The following is a 20,318-nucleotide window of genomic DNA, read 5'->3' as shown; positions in this document are numbered from 1 at the left end:
CATAAGTTCTGTGCTCTTATACAGAACGTTATCATGCATTGGTGTGGGTGCTAATATAGTTACCGTTGTCATTCTTGGTGTGAAGGGGCCTTTAAATGTATAATAGTTCACCCAATATGTTTAATTCTGTCATCTTTTATTCACCCTCATGTCATTCCAAATCTGTATGCATTTCTTTCTTCTACAAAACAGAAAATAATACATTTTGAAGAATGTTGGTAACCAAAATATTTTGGTGACCATTAACGATTTTAGTGACCATTACAGGGACCAAAATAAATAAAAATAAAAATAAATAATTCCTTTGGCCTGAGACTATCTTTAATATCTGGGATTCAAAGTCTAATTTAAACCAGGAAGTAAACAAAGCTTTTGAAATTAATAACTAAAATAAATGATATGATGTTAAATAATCATTCACATGGCCAATGATCAAATTTGTGATACTGAAAGCCAGATGTTGTTCTATTGAAGCATATGCTTTCTGGATCAAATCAGGTTGGAGAACATGATCAAGTGTGACACAATCTTGAGAAATTCATGCAGTTAAATGGCTACTGTATTTAAAGCAAAAGGGAAATAAACCATACTATATATTCTGAAATTTGTGTTCATTTTTTAATTCAACTTTTCACTCAATGCTGATCATATAATTTATAATAGTAAAGATTTCATTAAATGAGAAAAATGCATAAACGTTACAAAATGCTCAGATCGGAGTCCACTGAATTCATTAGAAATATTTAGGATACTCTCATAAATAAATATATAAATTAATTATTTGTTTCCTCTATTGTCAGCATCAGCATCGTCCCGTCAGTATCACTTTGTGAATGAATCTAAGACCTGGACTGAAGCTCAGAGATACTGCAGACAGAATTACACTGATCTGGCCACCATTGATAACATGGAGGAAATGAACAGACTGATTAACACAGTTAATGGGAGTTTCAATGATTCAGGCTGGATTGGACTGTATGGTGATGTGAACAGCTGGAGATGGTCACTGGAAGACAATGATTTCTATCAGGAAGGAGAGAGAGATTTCAGAAACTGGCAACATGAACCGGACAATAGAGAGGGTAACGAATTGTGTGTTTACATGGATTATAATGGGAAATGGTTTGATATGTGGTGTGACTACCCACTGCTATTTGTTTGCTATGATGGTAAGGACATTTAACTTTTTTTTTTAATATAAATTAAACATTTTTTCAATGAGAGCTGATGTGCAAATAAATTGTTCATATTTCATATCAGGTAGAGAAACCGCCACACAGAGTTTTATCAGAATTGATGAATGGAAAACCTGGTCAGAGGCTCGTAGATACTGCAGAGATCATTACACAGATCTCGCCAATGTGAGAAATCAGACTGAGAACCAGAGGATCTTTGAGACAGCAGGTGGAAATGAAATCTGGATCGGCCTGAACAGAAACAGAGTTTGGTCAAACAGTCAGAATACCAGTTATCAAAACTGGAGGCCTCAAATTCCTGCGATGCAAGCTCAACCAGATAATGGTGACAATCAAATTTATGAGAATGGGTATCAGCACTGCACTGCAGTATCATTCAGATATTCAGGCCGATGGACAGATGAGATCTGTGTATTCAACAAGCCTTTCTTCTGTTACAGCAGTAAGTTATCTTGCTTTTTTGGATGTCATTATTTGAGGAATAAGAAAGACTTTTAGCACCTGTGTTCAGCATGTTTAATTTAGGCTAAAGGCCTATAAATATGTGGATTCAAATTATATTGAAATTTATTGTAGAAAACGTTTTGTAAAATGTTGGTAGACCTTAACATGTTAATGATTATAATGATTAATAATGATTATAATGATATATAACAAATAAATATGACCAAAGTGACTAATCACCATAATGGTGACCTCAAATAGAACACATTTATTATTTGTTTTTGTTTTTTTACAACAAAACATAATCAAGTACACTAAATAGGGAACAAACAACTGTTAATTAGGGGCAAATGCACAGCAGTATAGATTTCACTCTTCTTCTTCAAACTCCTCCAATGTCGTGCATCCATTTTGCACCAAATTCAGTGTGAATCCTTCTGTCACAAATGACTTCCACAAGACTCAGAGTCAGTGATAAAAGTGAGCAGGCTGTCAGGTATAATGTTTCCGGTTACTTAACTGTAACCGAATAGCGGAACGAGATGCTGCGCTGCTCAGCGCATTGGGAACGCCTTTAGTCGTGACCAGCTGTGAATATTGTGTGTAACACGTCGATAGAATTGACCCGGAGGTAATATAGCAACACGAGGCTATAAAAAGATGAGCCACAGGTGCATCATCAGGATATTTTGTCTGAAGAGCGGTCCTGGAAGATCTTCAGCACGGCAAAGCAGCGCAGCATCTCGTTCCGCTTTCTCAGGGAACAAGGTTACAGTTAAGTAACCGGAAACGTTCCCTTTCGAAAGCTACAATCGATGCTGCGCTGCTCAGCGCATTGGGAACGAGAATACCCACGCCGCCGTGCTTGGAAATGTCTGGACCCCACGGTTGTGCAGGTGTGCCCACAAGAACGCAAGAAGGCCTCAGACATTAGCTTGTGACATTGACTCAAGGACATGAGAGCCCGGAGTGGCATGAGCATCCAAACTATAAAATCTTATGAATGTGTGCGGAGAGGACCAACCTGCCGCATCACAAACCTGTTGTAAGGGGGCACCCCTTGCCAAAGCACTAGAGGAGGCGACCCCCCCTGGTGGAGTGAGCCCTAAGACCTATAGGCGAAGCTTGACTGCGCGCCTCATAAGCAAGAGCAATAGCAATAGCATCCCTGACCCAATGAGACATGGTCTGCTTGGTGGCAGCTGCTCCTCTGTTACTACCACCATAACAGAGGAACAGTTGCTCTGACTTACGCCACTGGCTAGTGCTAGTGGATGTAAGCCTGAAGAGCACGGACTGGACACAGTCTATGAGATTTCTCCTGCTCCGGCGTTGTGAACGGTGCCATGAGAAAAAACAATTTTTAGAGTCAGACGTTTATCAGACGCTGATTCTATAGGTTCAAAGGGGGTTTCAACCAGACCCTCGAGAACTGTAGCTAAGTCCCATGAAGGGATCTTGGTTTTTACTGGAGGCCTCAGTCGCCTGGCCCCCCGAAGGAAGCGAGAGAGCAGAGGATGTCTCCCGAGTGGCGCCCCGTCTACCAAGGCGTGGCAAGCCGAAAGAGCGGCCACATAAACCTTAAGAGTAGCAGGGCATGTGCCTGTTGATAATTTCTCCTGCATGAAGTCCAGAACTGAAGCAACCTGGCAGTTGACTGGATCTACATTGTGTAAAACACACCACCTTTCAAAAACACCCCATTTATTGGCATAAATTTGTCTAGTGGAGGAAGCTCTAGCACTCAGAATGGTCTCAATACCACTACACAGGCGAAAGCCCAGTGTACCTCAGTTGGTTCCCATCAGGGGCCAAACGTGAAGATTCCACAGGTCGGGCCTGGGATGGAATATCGTGCCCTCCGCCTGAGACAGAAGGACCCTCCTCTCCGGAATCGCCCACGGCGAGCCGTCCAGGAGAGATATTATCTCCGAGAACCACACTCTGTTCGGCCAACGTGGCACTATCAGCAAGAGGCAAGACCCTTGTTGGCGAACTCTGGCTAGAACGCCCGGGAGCAGAGAAACTGGAGGAAACGCATACAGGCGCATCTTGGGCCATGTGTGCGCCATCGCATCCAGACCCAGTGGAGCTGGGTGACTCAGAGAGAAGTAAAGGGGACATTGCGCTGTCTGTAGTGAGGCGAAGAGGTCCACCTCCGCTTTGCAAAATTTGGTCCAAATCTGTTTCTCTACTTCCGGGTGGAGTTTCCATTCCCCCGTCGGTAGTGTCTGCCTGCACAGTAAATCTGCTCCCACATTCAAATGCCCTGGAATGTAAACTGCCCTGAGTGACAGGAACTTGTCCTGGTCCCAGAGAAAAATCTGCCTCGCTATTCTGTTCAGATTGCGTGAGCGCAGACCTCCCTGGTGATTTATATAAGAGACTGCTGCTGTGTTGTCCACCCGCACTAGGACATGACAGCCCCTCAATTGATGGAGAAAATATTTCAGAGCCAGAAATACGGCCATCAGCTCGAGGAAATTGATGTGCCAATCGAGCTGATGGCCCTCCCATTCCCCTTGAGCTGGACGGCCATCTAAGACCGCTCCCCAGCCCATCAGGGAGGCGTCCGTCGTTAGCAGTCTGCAACGACACGGCGCCCCTAGAGTGGGACCCAAGGCGAGGAACCGGGGTCTGAGCCACAGAGATAGTGTACAAAGCCCACGGCGCGTCACTTTTATTTGCCTTTGAGGATTGGCTCTTGGATGAAATCCTCTGGCTTCAGCCACAACTGAAACGGTCTCATGTGTATGTTACGTCTATGACTTAATGCATTATATGTTGGTTTTGTTGTTGTTGCTGTTGTTTCGTTCCTTTTTAGGATTGGTCCTGGACATAATGGGAGTCTGCTGGTGGTTGGACCGGAGAAGAGGCCAGGACTATAAATTCCCTGGCATTCCACTGGAGGGAGCTCTCTGCCTCTTTGATTGATTGCTCAAGGTTGTTGTGATACTGTGCTAGTTGGTGACTATGTGGTTGCGACAGATTGTGTTGTCTGTTCCAGCCGAGTGCCTTTATTGACTTGTGTGAGCCTTATCGTAGGACATTGATGTCTTGTTGAACCATGTTTGTAAATTTGTCACTGTGTTGTGGAGCAGTAGGGGGTGAGTGCCTTGTTTCTTTTGTAGGCCATTAGGCCATTACTTTTTCTCCTGTTTATTGGGCAGATAAGGAGATAGGGAATTTGATTGTATGTTTTGTTTCTTTTATTTTGATCTGTAGGGAAGGTAGTTCTTTTGTGGGGAAGTTAGTTTCTGTTTGTTTATTATTTTTGGCATTAGCTCACCCCTGAAGATTTCGCTTCTGATTGTTTTCGTATGTTTTGAATATATTGTTTGTGTATCTTAGCCGAGAATGGCGGATACTATTGCAACAGATACGAACAAGAAAACAAGGAAAGAGAAATAAAATGATCAACTCAGATGAAGTGGTAGTGTTATTTATGTTACAGTCTGACCTAGACCAGAGATCGTAACATGTAACAGCCCCAGAGGAATCACCGTGGATGCTGAAGCCATGTAACCTAACATCTTTTGGTACTGACGAACAGTGCGATCTTGGCCTAGCCTGACTTTGCTCATGATCTGCCGAATGGTCTCGATACGAGCGGGAGATAGTTGTGCCCGCATCGTTATCGAATCCCAAACGATCCCGAGATAAGTCGTTCTCTGGGCAGGAGAAAGAACACTTTTATTGGTGTTGAGTCTCAACCCTAGAGAAACTAGATGAGCTAACACGATGTCTCTGTGTTGGAGCGCCATCTTTCGCGATTGTGCTAATATTAACCAATCGTCGATGTAATTCAAAATGCGAATGCCCTGGAGTCGTAATGGAGCCAGTGCTGCATCCATGCATTTTGTGTATGTGCGGGGTGACAAGGCTAGGCCAAATGGAAGAACCCGAAATTGGTATGCTTCGCCCCCGAAAGCGAACCTCAGGAATTTTCTGTGTTGTGGCAATATTTCTATGTGAAAATATGCGTCCTCCAGATCGATCGTGACGAACCAATCGTGATGTTGAATTTGTGTCACGACCGTCTTGACGGTTAACATCTTGAACTTGAGCGCTTTGACTGCACGGTTTAAGCCTCGAAGATCTAAGATTGGACGCACCCCCCCATCCTTTTTGGGAAGCAGGAAGTATCTGCTGTAATAGCCCAACTCTCTCTCTGGAAGAGGAACATGTTCTATGGCCTCTTTGCTCAGAAGAGTTTGCAGCTCTTGTGACAGTACGTGCATCAGCTCCGGTTTCACGGAAGTGAAAACCACACCGTTGAAACGCGGAGGACGATGAATAAATTGGATTCTGTATCCTATCTGCACTGTGCTTAATACCCACGCAGAAATGCCTGGCAGAAGTTTCCACGCTGCCAGACTCTCTGAGAGTGGTATTAATTTTAATACTTCCTTTTGAGGGGATGTTAGATGTTCCACGTCCGGAATGACAGCCGGAAACAACGGAACATCTAAGATTTCGCTGGAAACCGCTGCCCCCCGAAGCACGCGAGGTGGCGGGGATGGAGTGGTTTTGTGAGGGTAGCGGGAAGGGGCGAAGAGATCTTGAACGCACCCCATCCCACGGGGGACTACCCCCGCCAGACCATCAGGACTTTCGCTTCTTGTTAATAATAGTCCTGAGGTCTGGCTTGGGAGGTTGCTGAGCGCAGCGAGCCTGTCCCCAGTCTCTACGAGGGGGAGCACGCTCCGCCACGCTCTGCTTTTTAACCTCCCTAGCTTTTGAAGGACCGGCGCGGGGCTGGGTGGCAGACGGCCCCTCCCCTTGAGTGCGGCGAGGAAGGAACTGAACGAATGCTTCTTCGTGTTTCTTCACCTCTTTAAATCTGGCCACTACGGTGTTCACGGAGTCGCCAAACAAACCAGAGGGAGAAACAGGGGAGTCTAACAGAAACACACAATCTTTCTCTTTAATACCTGTCAGATTCAGCCACAGGTGCCTCTCCGTGCTGACTAAAGCACTCATTGAACGGCCGATGGAACGGGCCGTTTGCTTGGTCGCACGGAGAGACAGATCTGTGGCTCGACGAAGCTCAGAGAACGCCTCCTCGTCGATGGTACTGCTCATACTCAAATCCTTCAACAGGTCAGCCTGGTATGCCTGTAACAGTGCCATAGTGTGCAGCCTGACCAGCCTGACCTGCAGCTTGGAAAGCTTTACCCACTAGTGATGATGTTATACGACAAGGTTTAGTGGGGAGGGTAGGTTTCTTTATCGAAGATGCGGCTTCGGGCGAGAGATAGCTCGCGAGCGTCTCTTCAACCCGAGGCATCTCCGTATACCCCCGCGACTTCGCACCCACGATAGTCGAAAAAGTCGACGTCGAAGGCACAAAGACGCGAGAAGTATATGGTTTACTCCATGACTTAGACAGCTCATCATGGAGGTCCTCGAAAAAGGGGAGAGACTGATGTTGTGGTCTCTCCCCCCTGCCCCTGGACAGAAACCTATCCTCTAGCTTACTACGTTTGGGGGGTCTCTTGTTCACGTGGCCAGTCAATCTGTAACCTGGCCACCGCGCGAGTAACCACCTCTAGCAATTCCTCGACAGATTTCTTTTCGCGAGAGGAATGCTCAGAGGCTGGCTGCTCGTGATCTGAAGAACCAAGAGATATATCATCCCCCTCCTGAACCGAAGAAGCACCGAAGTGCACTTCGAGATCACGAGAAGGGATGTTATGATCTGGTGACGCAGCAAGCGAAAGGGACGGACCTGTCTCTTGCTCGTCATGCAGATCCATACGAGAGCCCCACGATGGTAATGCGGGTGCGGACTGGAAATAGTTCAGACGGGAGCGAAGCATCTTAACTGTGAGCTGGTCACAATGCTCGCACCCGCCTTTCTCTATAGCCAGAACCGCGTGCTCTTCCCCCAAACAAACAAAACAATAATCGTGTGTATCCAGCTCAGACATGGGACGGGAGCATGGAGGAACACAACGCTTACTGATTTGTTGGCTCATTTCTCTTTGTTGTAACGTGAGAGAAAAAAAAGATTTGCAAACCTGAATGTTTCTTCGACGCACACATGCACAGAATGGTCTGAAGACAAAAGACCTGATGATGCACCTGTGGCTCATCTTTTTATAGCCTTGTGTTGCGGGTGCGCGCCGATGACGTCATCGACCGAGGCTATATTACCTCCCGGTCAATTCTATCGACGTGTTACACACAATATTCACAGCTGGTCACGACTAAAGGCGTTCCAAATGCGCTGAGCAGCGCAGCATCGATTGTAGCTTTCGAAAGGAACCTTCACCACAAACTGTTCTTGATATTTAAAATGTGAATTTGCTCTTTCTAAATGATCTAAGTTCATCTTTATTCATGTTTTATATAAACTGTTTTAAAATCTATTGTATTTGCGACAAGAAATGAATTAAAAGCTAATTTGTACAATGACAGTTTGTTCACAATATCATGGTTTATTGATACAGTTACCAGCTAATGGCAACTTTTTTTCTTCTTTGTTTTCTGTGCTGTGAAACAATTCACAGGAACCTGCACACAATCTTCATGCACCCGTCAGTATCACTTTGTGTCTGAGTCTAAGACCTGGACTGAAGCTCAGAGATACTGCAGAGAGAATTACACTGATCTGGCCACCATTGATAACATGGAGGAAATGAACAGACTCATTAAAACAGTACGTGGCTCTTTCTATGGATCAACTTGGATTGGACTTTATGATGATCTGAACAGCTGGAGATGGTCACTGGAAAATGCAGCATTAGAGGGAGGTTTTAAAAGCTGGTTTGTTCAGCAGCCACTGAACTACGGTGGACAGAGTCTGTGTGTATACATGCCATTTAATTATGAAGCATGGGCTGAAACCGTTTGCGACCTTCAATATCCTTTTGTTTGCTATGATGGTGAGAACTGCTGTTGGACTTTTAAAGAAGTCATTTGAACAAATTATTTATGGTTCCATGATAAATCACATATTTAAATTGCTTCCCACAGGACAAGCGAATGCGAGTACAAGTTATGTGTTTGTTGACCAGTATAAAACCTGGACTGAAGCTCAGAGTTACTGTAGAGAACATCACACAGACCTCGTCAGTATCAGGAATGAGATTGAAAACTACAGGGTTCAGGTTTTATTTCCATATAATTCGGGTCTTTGGATTGGACTGTACAGAACCAGATCTTGGTCAGATCAGAGCAACTCTTCATTCAGTAACTGGAGGACAGGACAGCCAGATAATGCTGGAACCAGTGAATACTGCACTGCAGTGTCATTTAGTGACTCTGGGAGCTGGACTGATGAAGACTGCAACACTGCATTACCTTTCATTTGCTACAGCGGTGAGTAACCAGGAAAATAAATAAATACAACTAAATAACCTCTGCGATTTTTAAAGTGAGACGAAACAACCAATGAGAAAAAGATATATTAGAACACCACAAAATAAACAGACTGATCAAATAAAGGTATTGAATCAAACATGTTTCTTTTGGATCATTACATTTTTTCTCCACCTTGATAGCATCAGCATCGTCCCGTCAGTATCACTTTGTGAATGAATCCAAGACCTGGACTGAAGCTCAGAGATACTGCAGACAGAATTACACTGATCTGGCCACCATTGATAACATGGAGGAAATGAACAGACTGATTAACACAGTTAATGGGAGTTTCAATGGTTTAGCCTGGATTGGACTGTATGATGATGTGAACAGCTGGAGATGGTCACTGGAAGACAATGATTTCTATCAGGAAGGAGAGAGAGATTTCAGAAACTTTATTCATGAACCTAATAACAATGCTGGAAGTGAACTGTGTGTTTACATGGATAATAATGGAGACTGGTTTGATGATTCATGTGGCAATTCTTACACATTTGTCTGCTATGATGGTAAGACATTTCAATTGAAAATGTATTTCTTATATGTACATACTGCGTTTACTTTGATCACTTTTATAACTTTAAGTCAAAGTCTCAACAAACATCACTGTCCTTGTAAGTAAGATTTATGGAACATGTCTTGGCTTATTTGGATCAAAAACCAAAAAAATTGTGTGTTTTGTAAATGCAGGTGTATTGTAGATATAAATGCATTTAAAAGATGGATGGCCAGATGAAGTAACGAATGCATTTACTTATTAAAGTTATGTTTTTATCTTAGGTAGAGAAAACTCCTCTCAGAAGTATGTCTGGGAATACGAGGGAAGGACCTGGGCTGAAGCTCAGAGCTACTGCAGAGAGAAATACACTGATCTGGCCAGTGTGAGGAATGAGACAGAGCGTCAACAGATACTGAGCATTGGACAATCTAATTATGTATGGATTGGTCTGCACCGAAACAGACTGTGGTCAGATCAGAGTAGCTCTTCCTTCACATATTGGCTGCCATTAACACAAAGTGATGCTACACAACCAGATAATGGTGCACATGTCCCAGGACAGCAGGGAGCTCAACAGTGCACAGCTGTGTCTTTACAACACTTTGGTCAGTGGACAGATGAGAGATGCTTTGACAGTTTGCCTTTCTTCTGTTACAGTGGTGAGCAAATATACCTTCTAGAATTAAATAGAATAAACATTAGGCTATTACACCCAAAAACAAGAAAACAACAATGACGATGTGGATATGAATGTGGATTCTGTAAAATAAATAGAAACAAAAGTCTGTATCATAAGTGTAACATATGATATTTCTGTTTGTTTTTGGTGAACCTGATGACCATCATATCAACCCACCTTTGTCAGATGAGTATGGTATGTTTACTTAGATGTGTGATTGTTTGTTTCTGCTGGCTTCAATACATAAAGCACTGTAAAGATTTTTCAAAACTCAGAGTTTTAGGTTCACATTATTTAATTGCGCCAACAGAAAATTTCCATGTAGCAAGTCAACATAAAATCTATTACAATTGTGGGTGTTACTTATCAAATACATCATACATCAAGTGTAAACTGTTTCATCCTTTTTTTTCTTCTTTTTTTTACATTGATCAGTGATGGGAATGCGAGTAGAATTTACAAGTCTCGAAAATTTGTCCGAGTCTCAGATTGAAGAGTTTGTGATTATACAGGTAATCAACTCAAAAGTCAATATGAAACATTCATCTACAGCAATGAAGATTTACATAAACAAATATACAAATATTACTTGTAGTTTATTGATACTACATATAATTTTTTATATAAACATTTCATTTGAAAAACCTTCTAGGAAACAATAAATACTTTTAAATTTGAATAATAAATAAATTTGATACAGTGTGACTACATATCTTGTCAGTGCATGAATGTCATGAAGCTCATATATTTTCAGTTACAAGAGAAATTGATGAAGCTCGGACTTCCCAGCAACGTCACCCTGAATTTGAGAGACTATCGCAAGATCAATCCATGATGGAGGAGGACAACACTTTGCAGTTTTCAATACAGTTGTGGGCTCAATACTTAGAGTATAGTCCCCCCAAAATGTTATTTCATTATGTTTTATGTTGTTTTAATGGACCTGTTAACTCAATGAAGGGTTTAGTATCAAAATGAATTTAGCTTGAATTTAATATAAGAATGATGGGAAATTGGGCTTACAGTGGAGCTGTATATAGTCTGATCAATATCAGGTGAAGCAATGTTATACTCATATCAATGATTTATGACATCAGTATGATCTGAATAAGAAAATAAGATGTTTTTGTGTTTGTTTTGAAATTATGCATAACAATGGTACTGAAAGTTGTGTGTAAAGTTAAATAAAGTTTGAAATACTGAAAGTAAGTTGTGGTTGTTTTGTGAGTTCTATGTTTTAGTAGTTGTTGTGGTCGTGCCGCAACAGCGGTCGTGTCCATTGTAGACATTACTATCCGTCAAGCAGGTAACGTTAGTATCGCTAACATTGCGGACTAATCAAAAAATACAATAAATAATAACTTCATGCAATGTTTAAGTGAATAAAATAGCCTTGAAAGCCTTACTTATTGGATTTTTGTGTATTTTTATTTTTTTTTATTAAAAAGATCAAATTACATATATATGAGAAACATTAGGCTTTACATGATATAAACAATAAACATTATACATGATATGAACAATTACACACTGGAGGGGCTGTAGCCTATACAAATACAAATTTATAAGGATTTTTCTGATCGAATAGTAGTCGTTCATTTTAAGTATTAGTCGACTAATTGCACGTTTATTAATAAACAATTTAAATCATTATAATGAGCCTTTTAATTGCCTAGCTACATAGCCTAATAAGCGCTCAAGCACAGGCATACAGCTTGCCACGGCACACCGGCAGAAGTAATAATTATGAATGTGCCAGGGAATAACGGTAAGGAGGCTGCATTAACATTTTAATAATTTGCATCCAGCGTGCCTTTCTTTTCAAGTTCAGTCGTTTTCTGGACAACATTTTTTAGCAGGAATGAGTGTCCTGTAGCAGCTCTTTGAATAAATATTTCAACATGTTTAACGCAGACAATAGACAATAAGCTTTTAAATACATGGGTTTAACTTTTATCATGACATTCTTTAAAACTCTAACCACTACAAACCCTGACATCTTCAAAAGGGAACAATAATTACTAATGGTGACACTTAAATTGTGGCAACACAGCTCCATGTAATTTTTACAATACTGTAATTTTCTTAGTTCCTTCTTTGATTATCTTTTTTTTGTTTAATAAGCTGCATTTAGATTCTGCCTCCTTGTTTCCCTGACCCTCCGTGACACAAACTCACAGCCTTTTAAAGTATAATCCATTTGATAGCATGCACAAACATAGGAGATCAACACACGGGCACTAGAAAGTAAAAAATGACCATGAATTTAATGGTAAAAAACTGTAAAAATGCTATAGTAAAAATCTGTTAAATGGTTAACGGTAAGTTCCTACTATATACGGTGAAAAACTATATTGGACATAACATTAAATTTAAGGTAGTGTACCTTTTTGGAAGTGAAAAAGAATGTATAATTTACAGTGAATAACCATAAATTGACAGAAGAATCCCAGAATTCCCTGCGTTACATTTAAAATATGATGTTTTCTTGTTGAAATAACGGTTTCTTTTTTCTGATCAGTTTTGTACATTAGGGTTGTATGTTACGTCTAATGTTATTAAATTAATGTTTATTGCATTATTTAAGTTTCATGTGTGTTACCATGATGGTGTTTAGTGTTTGTGTGAAAGAAACTGTGCACCTTCTATATAAGTTAATATGTAAAAGCTGCTTGTGATAGGCTTTGGTTCATCATCTGACTCTCATCACCACCTGCTTTTGGTGGTTATTAGTTATTTCAGTACTTCAATATAGAGATGCATCGATCCAATAGACCCTTTTTGAGTCGACGTCACGATTACGTCACAGCACAAGCTGGAGGCAAAACAGAGGGAGAACTGGAGGCGGCCCATTCAAACCAGTGCAGATTCAGCAACATAAGGAGCTTTAAATATAGTCTTGTTGTGATGTTGGGTGCCAGAATCGACATAGTACAGGCTCTGGTTTGAAATTTTATTGCTTACCTGCTGCCACTGCCAGACAAAAACGGACGACTGTGATTAAATCGCGATAAAACCAGAGGACTGGACAGAAACGACCGTCAAAATGCTCGCGTTTGCAACGCACACTTCTTGTCAGAAAAGGTTCAATAAAGTATTGTCTTTTGTTGTTATGAGTGCGTCTATAGATTTCTTATGCATCTCACGATTATGTTGTGTATGAAATAATGTCTGTGTGCATGTGTGTAAAACAACAAACCTATAAGCTTAATCATTTGTAATTGTATTGTTATGAGTAATTGTGGCTTGGAATAATAATGTTTCTGTAAAAATAGTTGCCTGCTGAAATTTAAAATACATCTTCATGACTAGATAGACACTGTGAGTCTGTCTTAACTACACAGGTTAGATGTGAGTCAGTCAACCGGAGGGAATCCGGTCAGATCGTCCATGCTTCGAGGAAAAGCGTGCGCGGGTCGGCCGATCTGGTTTCGTCCATTAAAGTTAACCTTTTCAAATAGTCCTGGACAGTGCGTGACCTTACATATGTGGGTGAAATCGGATTTTCTCCAGTTATTGTTAAAAAACAAGCTAACAAACTTCATAGCTAGCGTTAGTGAAGCGGTCAGTGGAATCTTTCTGCCTCCAGCTAAGCTCCGCCCACAGAAAAACGTCACAATGTTTACTAACAGAAAAAGGGTCTATACTTAGTATCGGTATCGGCTCCGATACTGCTATTTTCTGCGGACCGGGTATCGGTCAGATGAGACTGATCCAAATCCGATATTGTGCGTATACTATTCTGGGATATTGTTAAGCCCCATGAAAGCACAAAAACATTATGAAGCACCATAAAGACAAAGTCCAAGTGTTCTGAAGCCGTTCCATAGTTTAATGTGAGGTACAGATGAATATTTAAGTCGTTAAATTCAAGTTCACATAAACTCTTCTCTCCACTGCATCTGTCTGTCATCCTCCATTCAGCATTCAAACTGCGTGACGCTATTAATAATCTAATGTATATAGCACAGTAATGGAGGTAGCAACATGATAGACAGGACTCCCATCTATCACATGTTGTTGCCTTGATTACGCTATACATTTAAAAGAAATGTTTTTTCATTTTATAGTTTATATTTATATAAATACATTTACTCGTTTTCTTTACTGAAAATGTATTTTACAACAATACAAAGAGCAATGTGTAACATTTTACCAGATTTAGTCCTACACTTATTCACTTTTATTTGTTCCCCACTAAATAATGTTATTTCACTACGTTTAGATTTTGTAAAATTGTGCACTCATTATTTTTCTAGAATAACTTTTCCTGCTAAATGATCAACTAACCTAGTTTATAATGGTATTTTTGTCATAGATTATGATAATATATTTTTTCTTTTGTTATTTTTCATTAAAATTAAGTTGTCTATATTTAGTAGATTGTGTTTAACACACAAAAGAGTGACGATCAGGTCAACACACAGAAGTGTAGAAATTCAACATTGTTAAAAATATTTTTTAAAAACTGCGCTGGTATCGAATCGGAAGTGGCCGATACTGGATCGGATCTGAAAAAAATGGTATCGTTGCATCCCTACTTCAATAAGTTGGTATATTAACCTTGTTATCAGTCAATGAAATTACTGTAATTAACTGTAAATTTAAGTTAAAACCATACTGTCACGGTGCACACACGAGGGAGGAACCAGGAACACGCAGACGAGGATATAAACTCAAATAACACTTTACTGACATCAGGACAGGACATGGCAAGACAAGGCAAGGCAGACAAGGACATCATACACCGGGGTTAACGAGTAGACCAGACAAAATCCAACTGAACAGACAGAACTATAAATACACATGTAAATCATAGCTAACGAGACAAACACAGCTGAACAGAATGAACTACTAATGACATGACAGGAAACAAACCAAATATGGGCACAAGAGGCAGGAACACATGACACACACACAACAGTTCCCTTACATTACTCCCCCCTCCCGAAAGGCTCGTCCCGAGCCTTAACAGTTCCATCAGGGAGGGGGGGTGGGCGCTCTGGAGGCCCCTCAGGACAGACAGCCACAGAAACACAGGACGGGGACCTCCAGAGCAGAACAGACGGAGGCCCCGGCGGAGCTGGGAGCTCAGGAAGCCATGGCGGGTGGTCTTCGTGGCCGTGGCCTCCTACGGCCCGCCCACTCCACCCAGAGCTCTACTACCCCCCTCCAAAATTTCCATGGGGAATCCAGGGGGTATCAGGAGCCCTCCGGGGCTAGACAGACAAAAACACGACAGAAACCCTCCAGGGTCAGACAAACAGGACATCCCACAGGAACCAGAAGCCCTCCTGGGCTGGCTAGGAAGCTGAGTCTTCCTCTGGGCATGACGAGGAGTCAGGGGCCCTCACAGGGTCCCTCAGCAACCTCCTCCACTTCTGCGACAGGGGGGGCAAGCGGCTGCAACTGGCCTCCATGGCCACAACTCAAGGAGCCGCCTGCCCCAGACGAGTCTCCATGGACAAGACAAGGTAAGTTAAAATGTTTCTGTGGGCACAACAAACAAACACGGCTCTCCTGGCCGTGACATGTGGACTTGATCCACGGAGAGGGTATCGGCGGCCGATGGGCATGAGTCAGCGGCAATCCGGCGGGCTTGAGTCAGCGGCAATCCGGTGGGCTTGAGTCAGCGGCAATCCGGCGGGCATTGAGTCAGAGGCGGACCGGCGGGCATTGAGTCAGAGGCGGACCGGCGGCGTGCACAGTGGAGCCGCGGACGGCGGCGTGAACAGGGGAGCCGCCGACGGCGGCGTGAACAGGGGAGCCGCCGACGGTGGGTGGGCTTTCCCCACGGACGGCGACGTGATCTCCCGCGAACGGCGGGGTCGGTGAGCCGCGGGTAGCGGCGTGAATAGGGGGAGCCGCTGACGGTGGGTTGGCTTTCCCCACGGACGGCGACGTGATCTCCCGCGAACGGCGGCGTGACTAGGGGGAGCCGCCGACGGCGGGTTGGCTTTCCCCGCGGATGGCGGCGTGATCTCCCGCGAACGGCGGGGTCGGTGAGCCGCAGAAAGCGGTGTGAACTCCCGCGAACGGGTTGGGAGCCGCGGGCGGCGGCGAACTTCTCCCACGATCGGCAGACTTGAGGGCTCGCGGACTCGCGGCAATCCTGCCGAACTCCCACGCCCACTTGACGCGGGCTAGGGCAGAAGGACGAGTGGCGACTTCCATGCCGCGAGGGACAAACAGAACAGGAACAAACAAAAAACTTTTCAAAAACGGAAAAAAAAACAAGGTGAAGGGGCGCCGCTTACTGTTTTGGTCTGGTCTTCTGTCACGGTGCACACACGAGGGAGGAACCAGGAACACGCAGATGAGGATATAAACTCAAATAACACTTTACTGACATCAGGACAGGACATGGCAGGACAAGGCAAGACATCACACACCGGGGTTAACGAGTAGACCAGACAAAATCCAACTGAACAGACAGAACTATAAATACACATGTAAATCATAGCTAACAAGACAAACACAGCTGAACAGAATGAACTACTAATGACATGACAGGAAACAAACCAAATATGGGCACAAGAGGCAGGAACACATGACACACACACACAACAGTTCCCTTACACATACAACCTAGGATGTTGCTACCGTATTTTTTATGGTAAAATTCTGGCAACCACAGTTGACTCTAGATGGAGCAGTTTGATAGATCTAACTCAATATGACATTATTATCATGTCACAGCTGATTGGTTCTCTGTATCGGTGTGTTTCATTCTTTTCTGGATGTCAATGGAACAGTCACAAGCCTCCCGGTCTTCATCCAAAATATCTTAAATTGTGTTCCGAAGACGAACAAAGCTTTTACAGGTTTTGAACGACATGGGGGTAAGTGATTAATGACAAAATTTTCATTTTGGGGTGGAGTAATTTTTAAACCACAGTTGAGTTAATAAAACAACCCAGCATGTGGATCAAACCAGCAGCCCAACCCTACACATACCTGTGAAGCTCTCAGCCTCATTGGGGGCATTTTTCTTTTTCCTATGGAAAAAAAGCAATATTCCATTCCTCTTTGCTACAGTGCAAACAATTTATGACCAACTTAAATATGAACATGTATTTATAAATATAATACAAACATATTAAAATTAATTTAAAAAAATACCGTTAGAGCGCTCATCCTCATCTGGGGGCATTTTTCTTTTTTCTATAGAAAAAAGCAATACGCTATTCCGCTTTGCTACAGTGCAAACAATTTCTGACCATCTTAAATCTTAATATATATAAATATAATAAAAACATATATTAAAATTCATTTAAAAAAATAACGTAGGAAATGTATGCCTCTACCTGGGTCAACATACCTTTTTTACCTTTCCTAAATTAAAAAAAATTTTTTACTTGACAACCCAAATACCGAAAAACCTGTTCCCCTGCTATTCAACAGAACATTCAGCATAAATTCAATATTGACATCGGCATTTGCACTTCTTTAGAAGAAGGAAATTTGGAATGGCAAGTCAGATTCTTGCTTCTACAATTGTGCAATCAAGAGCGTCCTCACCAGCTACATTACAGTCTGGTTCAGAAACCGCACAGCTCAGGATCGTACAGGAGAGCTCAAAAAAACAGGCAGACATAACACTATGAATAGTTTCTCACTATAAATAATATTTATATTACTAATTACTACACCAATCTTTGTTATAAATGTGAAATAACAATGGACTATTCAGTTCACTTTGCAGGACTTTGCATATGTATATCTTATGTTTACACTGCTCATTATGTTTGGTCAATGCTTGTATGTTTATGTAAATTTTGCAGGTTAAGAATTTTATTGTATGTTGTAACAGACTTTTAATGAATATAAGATAATAAACTTGAACTTGAGATGTTATTCATGCAATGTGGTTGCATACACTTGCATCTTGATATAAAAAAAAAAAAATCACCCAAAAAATGACAGTAAATCAAATATTGCTTACCTCACGAGGAAACAGGTAGCCACCCTGTTCTTCTGGGAGAGTTGGACAACACACAAGGGTCATGCGTGTGGCCAGGCCAGCCCACAAACATATTTGTGAAGCTAGTTCAGGAGACATGGAGTTAATATTTGTACAAGTGAAAACATAAATTTCTGTAATGATCACAATACCTTAGGGACTACATTCTTACCAGAACTTGTGGTTGACAACAGCTTGAAGTACAATTGAATGCCATCCCTTACGGTTGTAGTAAGCTGCAGCATCTTCCTGGGGAGCAATAATAGGAATGTGGCTACCGTCTATTGCACTGGCACATGATGGATACCCACGTTCAGCGAACCCCTTTACAGTGTTTTGAAGAGCTTCCCCTCTGGGCAAGGAGATGAAACGTTTGAAAAGCTTTCTCTTCAATGTCGCTGTCACTTCGTGAACCAGGGTACAAACAGTCGACAGCCCCACACCAAAAAGACAACTGACTGTGCGGTACTCGCCAGGGGTAGCATACCACCACAAAACAATAGCCAATCTACGGCGTGGTTCAAGGGGCTTTCTCCAGTTTGTAGTCTTTTGTCTCAGGCTTCGCTCAACGAGTTGCAGAACAAACTCAAACGTGGTCCGTGACATGCGAAAGTGCTGCCGCCACTGATCGGTGGTAAAGTTCTTGAGGACATTGGACCAAAATACAGCCCCTTGAGGACGTCATAACATCCACATTCTTCTCTCAGAAACACCCAGTTGCATGAGCCGTGTAAACAGAGTTGTAGCTTTTAGCATGCGATGGCGCCTCCGTGCTATAAGTCTCACTGCTTCAAATTGTTTACTACTGTCGCCCAATTTTGCTTCCAGCGTATTGCGGATGAAGCCTTTCCCCTCAGACGCCACATGATGCGTCCACATCCTGGCCAGAACATTGGGAGAGAGAAAAGGCTGTACAACTACAGGCTTTCCCGGGCCAGGCGAATGGTTGAGTGCTCATTTGGAATACTAGCGGCACAATGGCGGCTGTACAGAAGAGTGCTAGGAATGACCCCAGAAACGGCAGAGAAAGCTGTTAAGGCTACTTGCATCCTCCACAACCTTCTGAGGGTAGATCAGGCAGAGGACCATCCACAAGCACCGTCATCAGAACCTGACTCCATTGCAAGGGCAATGGGAGATCTCCACAGGATGAGTAGCAACAACTCCTCTCGCGAAGCTATAACCATCAAGAGAGAAATTTACCCAGTATTTCTCATCTACCGAGGGTGCAGTCTCATGGCAGGAGAACATTATTTGATGTTACATTATATGAATAACCAAAGAATAAACTAATCTGTAATATACTACTTAATTAACTAATTACATTTTAATACAACTTGCCTCATTGCCTTATTTTCGAATTATAATGTATTGATCAGTTCAATTGTTTTAGAAACATTCACATGTATTAATCAACATTGTAAAAATACACTTAAAAAAAATTTAAATAAAAAGTACATAAAAAATAACATTAACACAATAATGAACCACGTTCCTGGAGGCCCCCCAACACTGCACATTTTGCATCTCTCCTTTGTCTGACACATCCATTTCAGGTTTTGGAGTCTCTACTAATGAGCTGATGATTTGAATCAGGTGTGCTTGATTAAGGAGACAAGGAAAACATGCAGTGTTGGGGGGCCTCCAGGAACGTGGTTGGGAACCACTGAGTTAGACAATCACCTCTGTCTCCACTGACTAAACCCCCCAACCACCACACTTTACTCAAACTCAGCTTCATAAAGAAATTGCTCGATTTTCATTCGCACTTCGGCTTCAGCAGAGGAAGTCTCTTAAATGTTCCAACGAGACTCATGAAATAGAGTTCATTGTAGTCTTGAGGTTTACTCAGGTTACTTAGAATGCTCTTCTGGAATTCAGAGAGGTCTGGCTCTGCACTTCTCCTCCTCTTTCCCATTGAGGGACATCTAGAGACCTGGGTGACAGGTGTAGGACACATAGACTGGATGTTTGCTGCCTGACTGCTGCTGCTGGTCGATGCCAGGAGCTCTGGCTCTACAAAAAGTAGGGTCAAGGTAATGAGGCCCTCACTTTGACTGTCCTAAGAGAATAAAAGGAAGTTTATTTTAGCAGAAAAACAAATCATGACTTAAGATTGATAAAGTATGTTTCTATGTATTAGCTTTTACTCAAGTAAATACTGCATAT

The 20,318-nt window shown here is 42.4% G+C and overlaps 1 protein-coding gene across 1 annotated transcript in view; it reads left to right on the top strand.

The window, feature by feature from the left end:
- The window catches only part of LOC306861463 (macrophage mannose receptor 1-like), a gene marked incomplete at both ends in the record, with an annotated part of 28,892 nt that extends 9,160 nt beyond the window's left edge, over nucleotides 1–19,732 (top strand). The window contains 8 exons of the mRNA XM_079403714.1: nucleotides 801–1,082; nucleotides 1,261–1,638; nucleotides 8,156–8,446; nucleotides 8,622–8,966; nucleotides 9,149–9,517; nucleotides 9,789–9,889; nucleotides 18,978–19,355; nucleotides 19,706–19,732. Coding sequence (XP_079259840.1) covers nucleotides 801–1,082; nucleotides 1,261–1,638; nucleotides 8,156–8,446; nucleotides 8,622–8,966; nucleotides 9,149–9,517; nucleotides 9,789–9,889; nucleotides 18,978–19,355; nucleotides 19,706–19,732 — 2,171 coding nt within the window. The remainder of the gene's footprint in view (nucleotides 1–800; nucleotides 1,083–1,260; nucleotides 1,639–8,155; nucleotides 8,447–8,621; nucleotides 8,967–9,148; nucleotides 9,518–9,788; nucleotides 9,890–18,977; nucleotides 19,356–19,705) is intronic.
- Between the last annotated feature and the right edge of the window lie 586 nt (nucleotides 19,733–20,318).

The sequence above is a fragment of the Barbus barbus genome (assembly GCF_936440315.1).
Source record: "Barbus barbus genome assembly, chromosome: 42".
Taxonomy (NCBI): domain Eukaryota; kingdom Metazoa; phylum Chordata; class Actinopteri; order Cypriniformes; family Cyprinidae; genus Barbus; species Barbus barbus.
Note: the sequence above shows the minus strand (reverse complement) of the source record. Positions and strands in the feature narration are given on the sequence as shown.